The sequence below is a fragment of the Mycteria americana genome, chromosome Z (assembly GCF_035582795.1).
Source record: "Mycteria americana isolate JAX WOST 10 ecotype Jacksonville Zoo and Gardens chromosome Z, USCA_MyAme_1.0, whole genome shotgun sequence".
NCBI lineage: Eukaryota > Metazoa > Chordata > Aves > Ciconiiformes > Ciconiidae > Mycteria > Mycteria americana.
Genome location: NC_134396.1, coordinates 60,098,233 through 60,111,136, shown reverse-complemented (window position 1 = coordinate 60,111,136; position 12,904 = coordinate 60,098,233). Strand labels below are relative to the sequence as shown.

The following is a 12,904-nucleotide window of genomic DNA, read 5'->3' as shown; positions in this document are numbered from 1 at the left end:
AGCACAGCAATAAAGGCAATTTAAACATTTCTGTAAATAAAATCACCCTTCTGCATACTTTGCTGTTGAAAATCTCTATTGCCCTCAGTAGTAGTAGATACAGTCAGATTAGGTGTAAGTAACGTTTTGGAAGTCAGTAAATGTAGTGTCTACATACACAGAAAAAACCCTCTATATAGCAAACTGATTTTCTTCCTTTAAGAGATCAGTGTGAGATGCCATGAAATCAGAATGTTTATGAGGAAGGTGAACCTTAGAAAGATTTCGTAAAGTCTGATCATAAGATATCAAATATATCTTTCATCCACAGGAAATAAAGCCAGATGAAGTTACCAGACTTGCTCTTAGGACGGAAGTTAATTTTGAAAGTGTCTGCAGAAAGGTAAGGTTTGTTGTTTTTTGTTTTCTTTCCCCTGCTTCTGTGACTGTGAGCGCTCTCCTTAGGAAAAGGTGCGTATGTGAGTGGGAGTATGTGCATGTGCACAGTGTGTTCTATATGTTATATTGCATCTTCATTGTAGACCTTACTTCCTTTTCTAAGGAAATTTATCCACTAGGTCATATCTACAAAAAATTGTATAGCTGTTCAGTGCAAGTGGCTTGTCATCTAGGCTGGTGTGCTAATCCCTAGTAACTGGAATAGAATACCAGGAAGCATAGTAGTGGTTTTTGAGTTTTTATAAATAGATTTGGTTTGTTTATATAGTACATATGCATGCTTCAATTAGTGTAAATAATCTAAGTTTTCAACAACAGTTGGGAAAAGGGTCTAAATACTTTTAGATGCAGAGAGAAGTTTCCACATATGAAAAAACATGACAAACATTAGCCTGAAATAAAGGTGGAATTTTAACACCCCTGTGGCTCATTAATTTCAGTGCAGTGTTTCTCCTGAAGCACACTGATGGTATATTATTAAATATTAACTCTCTAACTAGTGATGTCTAAGAGATTAACAGAAGACATGCAAGTGGGAAGATGCTTGTTGAAATAAGCAGTCGAGGTTGAGAGCAGACAGGACACTCTAAAAGAGGAGTGAATCAGAGCAGAAGTAAGTACTGTTTTAAGGGATGTGCTGCAGAAGTGATGCCAGAAAGCAATTCTGAATCAATACATGAAATTGTGTATTTTCCTCCATATTATCCTAAATTCCTATGGGTAGTCCATGGAGGGAGTCTGAAATTGGAAATGCTTATAGTCCACAGGCTAAGTTTTAATGTAGAATTGGGTCATTTACTCCTATAATGGCATCATTAGTTTGTAATATAACTATGCTATTGCAAAGCATAGTCATGTGTGATGTAGTTCAGCTGTTAGCATAGTGTGCAGCAGGATTTCCATGCTTCATGTGAGCAAACTCAAGTTAATAGGAAAATATCATAGGAATTTGGTATTTCTGAAGCAGTGTTTGGATGGAAGCATCTTATTGCTTTTCCTTCTCTTAATGATAGAAGAGACTAAGGAAAAAGTCACAGATATACTGACATACAGCTAAAAAGCAGCATTCTTCTTTTAAATTTATTTGACCAAGACTTTCCAGTCTGAAGGTGAGCTAGTCAGAAACTGGTTACTGTAATGTTAGAAATGGTGCAGAAGTGAAGATTCTGGATGTGTGAGGACACATGGAGAGGGATTTCACGCTTGAAGAAGGACGCTAAATTCAAACAGTAGGATATTTTGTCACTTCCTGTAGGAGATTATTCTGCCAAGAATTCAAATGCATCAGGCTTATGCTGGTTGACTGAATAAAGTATAGGAGCCCCAAAATGAAATAATTGATGCTATTGTTTTAAGAGAGCTTACAGTTGGAATTTTATTTTCTAAGAGGACAATTTTATTGCCAAGAATACAGAAGGAATATTATTAATCTTACTAGTTTATTTTGTCCCATTATTTTTTATGTATTCATAGTCATGGATGACTGTACGCTTTCCATATTTACTTAAAATAGGCTTTCATTTAGCTGTAATCCTTGAAAACAGATAATACAGGTGTCTTCGTGGAATTGTTTTGGCTTTTAGAACTGTTGTTATTTCTGTTACTTTCTGCTGGTGGTCCTGTTTTTCAGTGGTATGAAAGTCTGTTAATCTCACACTTTGTCGTGAATGGGTCTCGTTTCAAATCAAGTTTATGGATGGGTATTGATGCTTTTTTAAACCCATAGAGGGTTTTTAACCTCACTGCAGTAGAAGAACATGTACAATTAATTATTACAGTACTGTTGACAAGTGGTGGCTAAGCCATCATAACTTTATTGGTTGCTGTTGGTTGGCCATAGCATATCCCCAACTAAAGAAGGTATCCCTTTCGTGCTTTAACAAAAGTTAATTTTCCAATATATTATTTCTTCTTTTCCCACAGTTAGTTATTAAACATACAAAAAAAAAGTCATTGATTTTCTATCCCTAGCAATATTCTGTAGGTCACATGAAATGCAGACCACACTGTTTACCTTTTCATTAACTTGAGTTTCGAAATATTTGAAGGAAAACATCCTGTGGCTGTTTTCATTTTCGGAATAGGTTTGTTTTCTTTGATAAAAGGCAATCTGCTTTTAATTCACCGGAATGCTGAATATTAGTTTTGCATAGTGGACATGTAGTCAAGATACTTAGTTCCTTCTGCCCACTGAGATTTTATATTCCATTACTATGTTTCCCCATATATTTTTCAGAATAAGTTAAGCATACTTTTCTATTTAAAAAGAGTTTGCATAGATTTCAGTCAAGTATATTAAAATTGTGCTAAGTGTTTAGCAAGTGGCACTCTAACTTGAGTTCTTATGATTTAGCTGTCAATATTGCTATACTGATGGTTGCTAATAAGCCAAGCAGATTTATGATAGCTGCAGAGTGAGTTGGCAAGAGTCACCAGCCACATGACACAAGACTTCTTCCTTTTCTAATGTACAAAAATGTTATAGGGCTTAGTGCATTACTGTAAGACAAGCAGTAGGTGAACAGTTCTTCTTTGTGCACCTCTGCTGAAATATTTTTAATCCATTTTAATATTGCTGCAGCTGGCACCATTGCTATCAACAGGTGATAAATTCTATTGCAAGTATTGTGATGAATGTTGCCATGCAACTTTAACTAGGCTTTATATTGTTGGTGCTTAGTTACAGCTTTTGAATAATGGAACCTGTATTTTCTAGGTTTCAACTAAGTTTTTGTGCACTTTCTGTACACAGTTGTGTACTGTCTGCAACAAATGTATTTGTCAGCCATTAATAAAATTAAAAAACATGTTGCAGATCTGTTGTCTAATTTTTTTTTTGAACTGGTATTACCAGCTGTGATTGTATTTTGAAATGTTCTTTACAGCATATGTATCTGAACTGTTATAGGAGGCTTGGTTCATTAGTGTTGTGCTCCAGCACACTGAAGTTATAAATCAGAAGCTAATCGTAAAAATGCTGTTCATGATATGCAGGAAACTGACTTGGGAACTGGCAAAAGTCTTAACTGTTATCTTCAACTTAATTGCTAACATAGGTTTGAGGTAACTTAGGTTACGATAGGCAGGATAGATAAATAGGTGTTAATATTTTTCCATTATTAGAGAAATTATATGTATCATCTGTGCTGTTTCTCCAGAAAAGGGGACATTGGTCCACCAGTGAACACCTTCATCATAACTGCAGTTGGTTTTGTTGCCTTTGCACTAGTGCGAACAGATTGTGGCACCACTAACTTACTGTGGCATCTCATTTAGTTTTTCTTCCAATAAGTCTTTGGTATGTAGGACATGTATGTAGGACATGAGAAAAAAACCCCTGTGTTTTAAACACTGAGAATGACAGAATTCTGCTCCAGCATAATGGAACTCTCTACTACAAGCAACAATCTGGAGTGCCATCTTGCCTTAAGTCAAAATACTTCTTTTTTTTTTCTAAATAATAAAGTCTATACGCTTCAAAATTCAGCGACTTTCAGATTTGGGGGTGGGAAGAGGGGATTGAAACTGAAACTATGAAGAACTGTCATATTTTTCTTTGAGTGAAGAATAGAGTGCCACTATACATTATGGTCAGAGCTTGAACTGAGCACATGCTTCTGACTTGCAGAAATACCAACAAATATTTGCAGATGATAAATACATCCTGTTTTTTGCTTCTAGATACAACCTTCACGTAACCTTAGTAGTATAGTCCTCCTTCCACTGAGCTCTAATCTGTGGTCCCTGAGAAGAGTGCCACCTTTTCCTGCTATGTTCTATATTTTCACCTGTTTCTCCAATCCCGTCATGTTTTAATCACGCAGATGCTTGTCTGCAAAGAGGATTCTGCACAGCAAATTTTGAGTATACTGTGATCGTCAAAGTTTGGGGCCATGCCACATCCGTCTGAGTCTCAAGATTACTGAAAAGCTTGCCGCAAGTTCTAAGTGTGTTGAGAAATTCCTTCTAGACCAGAAATGTAAGCCATTACTAGCTCTTAGAAGCTTTTTTTTTTGCTAATGTAAGGCCTGGTGAGCTTATTTTGGATTGCTTCATGTCCAGGAACCAACTTTGTAGTGTTTGGAATTTAAAAGGAATTCGAAGGCTTTTAGAAACAGGATCTCAGGCAGCTCATGCACGGCTATAGAGAGACGTGCCAGGATTTGTCTGAGCAGCCTAGTGCACAGTATGATTTTGGTCATTAAAAATCTAAGCTGCCTGATGAGGACAGCTGTACTTAACATGATGTTGGAGGGATGAGATTAGTGCTGTCTAGCTTCAGGTCCAGATATTGTTAACGGACGCCCAAAGGTTGTTATGCTACAGTTAAAGTTCTGGGCGTTATTTCAGGAGTAAAGTGAATTTAATATCTATGTCTCTTTACCTATATGGCTCAAATGAATTTGGGATTGGGGAACCAGCTAAAATACTAACAGTAATAAGAAAAGGTTTTCTGTGATTTATCAAATGAGAATTCTTCTGCTTCGCACATGAGAAGACCCTGTTTCACCTCCTAAACTCCTCTGTGAATTCGCTGGATCTCTGGTGCAGGACTAAGGAAGTCCTTGGGCACGAAGGACATGCGAAAGAGGTAGAAAGGTCTTTCTGCCCAGGACAGACAGGAACAAAAAGTATGAAGTTACAGGACTGGTTATGTATTACCTTTGTTTCTTTCAAAAGAGTGTTTAAATCACATTATCAAAATAGCTTTTTTCAGATTCATATCACCTTCTTTTTAAACTATGCAGGTGATGGCCTGAGATTAGTCTGTTTATCAGTCCACAACTTCTCTCTCACCAGTAACTAAAAAAGAGCAAGGATAAGGTAGTCACAGTGCTTGTGTTGTTTTATGTTCTTCTTTCTAGATTTACACTGAAAACATGTTTCACACCAACAATCTGTGAAAGGCAATTTATGAAAGGCTACTCACTTTGAGGCATTAATTAACAGTCAGTACGTAATTATTTGGAGCATCAGGTTCCCTGGAGTATATCACTAGATGGTAATCTTTGCTACAAGACACTAACACATACAAGACATGGTTACACAACCAATAACAAATGCATAACACTTATTCTAATGGATACAGTTATTTATTAAGGAAATTTTAAATTTGATACTGCTAGTACTTTTTAACTGTGTGACAGGGAAAGAAAGGAAGGTGTAATTTCCGAATCAGGTAGAACTTTTGATTAAGCACATCTGCATCTGAGGAGGAAACAGTCATACCTGTATTTTCTAACTTTGAAAAATAGAAAGGTTTCTATTTTAGCTGACAATCCTAAATGTACACTTGTGATCTTTGCCTTAATTTATTTTAAAAACATACTTTCTAGTAGAAAATATATAAAAACAAAACCTCTGTATTCTCTGTGGATTTAATCTGAGGAAATGCTCTAAATCATAGAAGGGGCCTGATGCTAAGTCTCTTGCAGTTTAATTGAAGACTTTCTGTTAACTTCAAAGGCTTTGGATCAGGCACAGAATGGTTGCTGTCTTTCATTTGGGCTTTGGGGGATTTTTCCACAACCTCCTCCCTTCTCCCCAGCCCCCCCACACACACCCCCCGCCAAGCCCTCCTGAAGAATTCTACTCACTACAAAAACATTCTGATTAGGATAGATGTTGTTATTGATATAAAACTTCTGTTTCTGTTGTTAGTGCGTTTAATAGCAGCATAACTAGATAATTACTTATGTGGATTTTTAACATTCTTTGCTTATGAAAATATTTTGTTTGCAATCCATAAACCATAGGGAGAGGACTACTGTATGAATCAGTCTTTTGTGTAATACTGAAGCGATAGTCTACCAGCTTTGTATAATATGCTTGTCATTAATTCTTTGCACTTTGGTGTTTTGTGGTTTGATTTTTGGCAATGTCGGGGCGAATGGCTGGTGTTTTTGAGGGACCCATTAAAAACTTCATTCTCTTTTGTTATCTAAATTCTGGTTGTTACACCCTTCTTAAATTAAAAATCATGTATAGACAATCAGAGCATAATTATAAGAAGAATACGTGATGATTTAATAGCTTTATGATCACCTACCCTGACTCTTGTTAACAATCTCCATTTCTGCCCCCACTTCTTTCTAAGTATCAATTACTGGAAACATTGTTATCAACCTTACTTGCGTTTGCTTCAGAATGAATGTGGTGCCTTGTACCTACAAAGATGTTTCCATTCTCCAACAATGTGTTTATGCTGAGAACAGTAAAATAATAATACTCCATTTATTTTCCTACGTGTTAAAATGTTATGTTCCTTTCTTATTTCAGTATGGAAATAAAGGTATTCATTTGCATATCAGATACAAGATATACTTTTCTCTATGTAATAGTTGCATCTGTCAACATCTTGTGTTTTTGGAAATGCTTTGCATTGATTTAATAGCACAATTTCCTGTAACACAGGCTAAAATAATTGGCTTGATGCTGGGAATCAGTGTTGCAGAGTTGAATTCTTTTTGTCCTGAGTATTTCGACTCTGTTTGAATGGAAGTTACACTAAATGTATGAAGCCACTGTTTCCTGAGAATTTTCCATGTCAAACAACAGATGTTAACGTTAAACAGGAATGTCTGTGGTCTTCCTAAGACTACTGAGGAAGTGAAGAATTTTGCATTCGGTGATGAATATCACATTCAGGCGTAAATACTTTCTCTGTGAGACTGATTTGTTTTTTGTTTTCTTTTCCTGAAGGTTCCTCATCTTCCAGATTTGATCACTTGAACTGTGAGCTGTTTAGCATGTCTTTTATATATACTCCTCGATATTTTAGAGCCTAGAATCCATTGCTATGGCTGCAACTGAAGTTCTATGTCAGTATAAAACTAAGTGTCAATTTTTGACAAATCTTTCTCTACTCTTCTCCCACCTACTTCTCCACGCAGTTGTCCATCTGTCTGCTAGCCCAGGCGGTATGAATCCCTTCCCAGGTTTGCAACAGGAGAGTTCAGGCTCCTGTCTATGCTATGTTCTGTCCATTGCCCTCCCACCTTTGGTTAGCCATTCCTCCCCCACCCCCCTCTTCCCCTTACTTTCTCTGGGGCAGTTTGTAGATCTCGTCTCCATTAGCCTCTTTGCATTTAAACTAGGCTGCCACACATGGGCCTCAGTAGAGTCACCATTTGAGAGCAAGGAGATAGACTAGACCAAAGTTACCATCATCTTCAACAGCAGAGTAGCAATTGCAGTGATCTCAGTTTAATTAGCTTAATTAGATCTCAGCTTGTATTTTGTCCATTCTGGAAAGAATCTTTATAAAGTGCAGTATTGAAATAAACTGCTAGTAATTTGGCAGTTTTTCACAGAGATACTATGTTTATCTCTGTGAAATAGAGATAGGAATACTATAAGATAGAGATAGGATACTATGTTTATCTCTGTAAAATAGGCTGTATTCTGTCAAATTTTAAATTACTAGTCCAAGGATCTTTCTACCACTCATTTGCATTCCTGTGAAGCTGTATTACTTCATTGTGTTGCCTGGCTGAATGGATTGTTCAAGATTATTAAAGTGTATTCCTGTTTTTAGACGAGGCTCAATCTCAAAAGCAATGTGATTGCTTTTGATTTGAATATGCTCATTTCAATTATTTGGTGTGTCAGACCAGAATGTGAGCAGGCATATTGCTGTCAATAAAGTTCAGAGGGAGTCAATTCACATTTTTGTAAGCGATATTTGGCTGGGATCATCTACGTAGTTCAGACACAATAAACACAGTTGCAAGAGCATAAATGGACAAAAAGGTAGGTAGGGAAGAGCAGTGTTTTTACGCTCAGATGTGCCTGTGGTAGTGATGTTGTGATCCATGGTGCTTCACATGCACATGGCTGTAGTTTTTCAGTCCCAGAAAGATTTATATCACAGCACCCATGAAACACAAGCAACTCTCAACTTTCATTCCTATTTTAAATGAGTATTTAAGTGATGTGTATAAATATCTTATGGATGTGAGCTGTCATGGGAACAGTGGAGGAAAATGTTAGAAGTAGTCTTGTTTTTATGCTTTCCTTGAAGAAATTGCAGAAAAAAAAAGTAGTGTAACAAGAGGTTCTCAAGGTGTGGTGGTTGGTTTGGTGCTTTTTTTTTTTTTTTTTTTTTTTTTTAAATAAAGGAAGGCCAAGTTACTGATTTCCAGAACCTCCTTGGTATCCTTCTCCAACATATTTTTCAGACTTACATCAGACTTGCATAGTCTTGGGCAGACTTACATCAGACTGCCCAAAAGGCAGGCAGAGATCCAGAATCTCAATGCATGGATGAGAGTATGGTATAAAAAGGAGAGATTTAGGTGTTTGGGGAACCTTTGGGGCAAGAGGAAGCTGGAAGGATGGAGGCTGCATCATAATCAAAATTGTGTGAGGCTGCTGGCACTGAAAATTGTAAAGGTCGTAAAGGAATACTTAAACTAAAAGCAGGGGGAAGACTATGTGCATGGAGGAACATCTGATTCACAGTGACATGACCAGCAGGGGACATGTGGCTACTTTTCAGGATGTCTCTTAAAGGCCAAGGAGGGAACAGTTTGGTCCAATAAATACTGAAGGTAAATCAGACTGCCTACAGTGCCAGTTGATTGGCACCTCCAATACTAAGCTACAGAGAAAGGGTGTAAATTATGAATGTTTCCATACCAATCCTTGACCAAAAAAATTAATGGGGGGAAACTAGAATACCTGACATATAACGTCATCAGATATAATAGATATCCTCCTTCCACCAGGTCTTCAAGATAATTAATGAAAGGTACCATCTTTACGGGGATAATGGGGTAGGATGTGCATGAGAGCGGTGCTGTGTTGTGAAGCACTGACTGTATTTTAAGTCTAACAGCACAAATGTGTTACAGGAAAAGAGAAGCACTAAGAAGCCTTTTGAATGGAAGTTCCAACTGTCATTAAAGTTTGGTATTAGCGTGCTACAGCCTCCAGTCAGAATGATAATGGTGAACAGAAAATCTTAAATGATATTAGAGAAGCTACAAATGTAGGACATTTAGGATATTAATAGTGAGAGTTTTCAGTTACCCTTAATTCTTTTGGGTGCTAAAGAGAGAATCTTTAAATTGCATCCTTTATGTATCCATAGGAAAAGTAATCAGTTTATAAAGTTAATCCACATAAAGAGGCAGGGAGAAGGGTTTGCTCAACCAAATGAGAAAGCAAAATGTTTTTCCTGTCTTGTCATCTATCTATCTGCTAATCCTCTAAGTATTGGTAGTCATCGAGCAATTTCAACCAAGGTTACTGGAGGTGGTTTTGAAAGCATTAACTTCCAACAGGTTGTTTTTTGTGTGAGAAACCAAGATCAGTGTACCGCTGAGGGGAAAGGTGGCCATAGTTCATTACCTCTTGATCTTATTTTGAGAAGCACCATAGAGTTGGCACAGAAGATAATCGCAAGGAGAGAGAACGTAAGATAGAACATACATGAGTTGGAATCTTTCATTATTTTGGTTGCTTAGAGAACTTAAAGTGTTAAGATGTCTTTAATGTTATATAAACTATTGTAATCACTTATGTTAAAGACTGACAGCTACTCACACATTACTAGCTGGAAAAGCTCTTTCTTTATATATGCTTTGTAGTGTGACTCAGAATTGCATTACAAAATCAGAAAAAAAAAAAAATCTGACATTCCTGATATTTCTAAAAATGAAAAACAGCTGCTGCTCTCTCTTGCTCTTTTTACAAAAGAAACTCTATCAGCTTTTCATTACATATCATATAAAAATAAAGTACAAAACCATTCTGATTTCTTCCCCCCTTTCCTATCCAGATCAGTTTTTAAAGTGCTGCAACTCAGTATTAAGAAATTGAGATTTATAAAAATGAAAACTAAAAAAAAGAAGTTATGGAATTCAGAGGGCTCTTTTAGCTCAATATGAAGCCCATCAGTCTGTTAACACTGGAAAAATCAGATGAAAAGAGCTGGAGGCACTATTGCTTGAACCTTTTAAAACTTAACTGTAGAAGGAGAAAAATTAGATGTTCTTGAATTATTGGAATTCTGTTTAAAGAAAAATCTCATCTATTGGGATCTCAATGAATGTAGCTGCTAAGACCAGCTACCTTGTTACAGCTTGGTAAAATGAGAGCATAAGTTTACAGCCTATTGCCCCTCTATGGCAAGATTACTAGGTGAGAGAAAGTATGGGAAACATGAGGTAACTAGTCATTTAGTGAAAGTATAACGGCTTTAAATTTAAAGGGTGATGGTCTAGTTTTTCTTGGGTTTGGAATACAAATAACTGCATGACGATTTAAATGGTTGAGTGATTACACATGAGGAAAATTCTGCATTCCAGAGTTCAGTAATAATAATGTAATGGCCTAGAAGATGCCCGAGAGCCTCTAAGGTGATTGTTCTGTGTGCCATATGGTGAAATACCTGCTATAAAATGTGAACATCCAGGATTTCCATTTATTTTACATCCATCATCTGCTGATATGCTCAAGTAATATCAGGGCTTCCATATATATCTGACATGTGTTTATCATTAGAGTGAGTTTTGAATGCATATACTCCCTCAATAGACTTAATGATGGAAAATCTACATTTTGGTGCCAAAGAACTGGTATGTTTATCTCAGATGTTTTAATAGTTTTTCAGTGAACAGAATTTGTATTTCCATTGTCTTTTTCAGAAAATGGCTGAAAAACATATAGATTAAAAGGAAGCTGTTTTCAATTGTGCACGAAAATTGCAATGCGGTATGCCAAGAAATTCTGTCTTGTTTTGATTTGCATATTATAACATGGCCTAGCCCTAGTTAGTGTGTGCAGTGTTCGTGAAGTCTTTAAGTCATCTGTGCCTCCAAATCCCTGGCTCTCATATGTAGTTCCTTCAGCAGTGCTCTGAACATAAATAGATCTCTCCTGGGAGTTTTATCTGAAGACATTGACCTGACAATACTTTATTTATATATAGGTGTGTTCCCTGGTGGTAAAAAGTGAAGTTCTGAGCAAGACAGGGTTAGTTGGCAGGGATAAATCTTTTACCTTTACATTATAAATTATCTGAAGTATACCTGATTAAATTGGAGCTTGTTTTTCAAATGTTAACTAGTTTTGAGGCTTTGCATGTGTTCTAAATTTGGTCTCAATTATGTCTACTTTCTCGGTTATAAACTTTCATATGTGCTTATACATATGGTGCTGTATCGGGCTGCATCTGACAAGTGATAATTTGCGGTTTGAGCATCTGGTTTACAGTGAAATACTGTAAGGATGTCTCAAGATTACATCCCTGAAAGTTCGTTACAGAGTTTTGTCACCAAATTGACTTCATAAGGAGAGTGGTGGATATCTCAATTCTGAAACTTCTCAGGTTCATCCAGGGCAGAATACTGTGAACTTCTTGGTCCATTAAATAGTTTTAATAATGTGGACCTCATCGCTGTATTTTGCCAGTTTATTTGCTACCATCTGCTTCCACTCAGTCTTTGGACATGCCCTTGATGCACTGCAGGATCTTGGGAGCTCAGATGCATTCAGGTCGTAGTGAACTTGGACAATTCTGTTTCCTGGTCAGCTTGCAGCACTGCCTAAGTGTTGGTCTACTTTGCGTTTGTGCTCTCTTTTCTATAACGAATAAGTATAAGTAATCCATTTTTTAAATTTTGCTTTCCCAAATAGTGATTGTTTCAAATTTCATTTTGAGATTGGCCAGCTTAACTCCCTGTTCAGAATTAATAAACAACTGCCTATTTTGAGTCTCCAGACCTTCATTCTAGATAGCCAGTTACGAGCAAACGATCTGTCAACTTCAGTTTTCTGCAAAAGTCAGTTGTGGTTTCAGATCTGATATATAGTGGTTGTCAGACTAACTTATATATGACCTTTCCTCCAAATTTCATTATGTCCTCTGAAGAAGTCTATGTGAATTTTATGGCAAAGACCTTTCTCTTTGTATTGTTCACAGCTACTGCCTGTTATACGAGATGCATTTTGTTTCTATTCCCCTTGAAGTACATTTTTTTGCTTCCGGGTTTCTATTTCATCATATTTTGCTTTCCAGTTTACTTTTTCAGTATGATTGTCTTTTGCCTGATTTGGGTTGGGGAGCGGGGTTGGTTGGTTTTTTTGTGGGGTTTGTTTTCTGTTTTTACTGGCATCTATTTTACTGTGCTGTGTGCCAAATTTTTTTATTCAGTTTGGCAAGACGCGTGTATTTTATAGTGGTGTAGTGCCACAACTGTTCAATGTCAAAATATGTGAAATGCATATATTTTATACAAAATGCATTTATTTTATACAAAAAGCAAAAACATGTAGCCTTTATACTGTTATGTTTTTATGTGTTTGGTTTTACATTGCTATAAGTCAGAACTGTACGTATTTTATACTGGTTAATGGTACTGGATGTACAATTCAAATTATGTAATATTTTCACATTATATATTTCTTCATAATTTTTTTAGAATCTAATATGAAGTTTTCCACTGGGAATTTGTCTGCA

General features: G+C 36.5%; 1 protein-coding gene across 1 annotated transcript in view; it reads left to right on the top strand.

The window, feature by feature from the left end:
* The window catches only part of SRFBP1 (serum response factor binding protein 1), an 80,773-nt gene that overhangs the window by 54,730 nt on the left and 13,139 nt on the right, over positions 1–12,904 (top strand). The window contains exon 4 of the mRNA XM_075527254.1: positions 311–382. Coding sequence (XP_075383369.1) covers positions 311–382 — 72 coding nt within the window. The remainder of the gene's footprint in view (positions 1–310; positions 383–12,904) is intronic.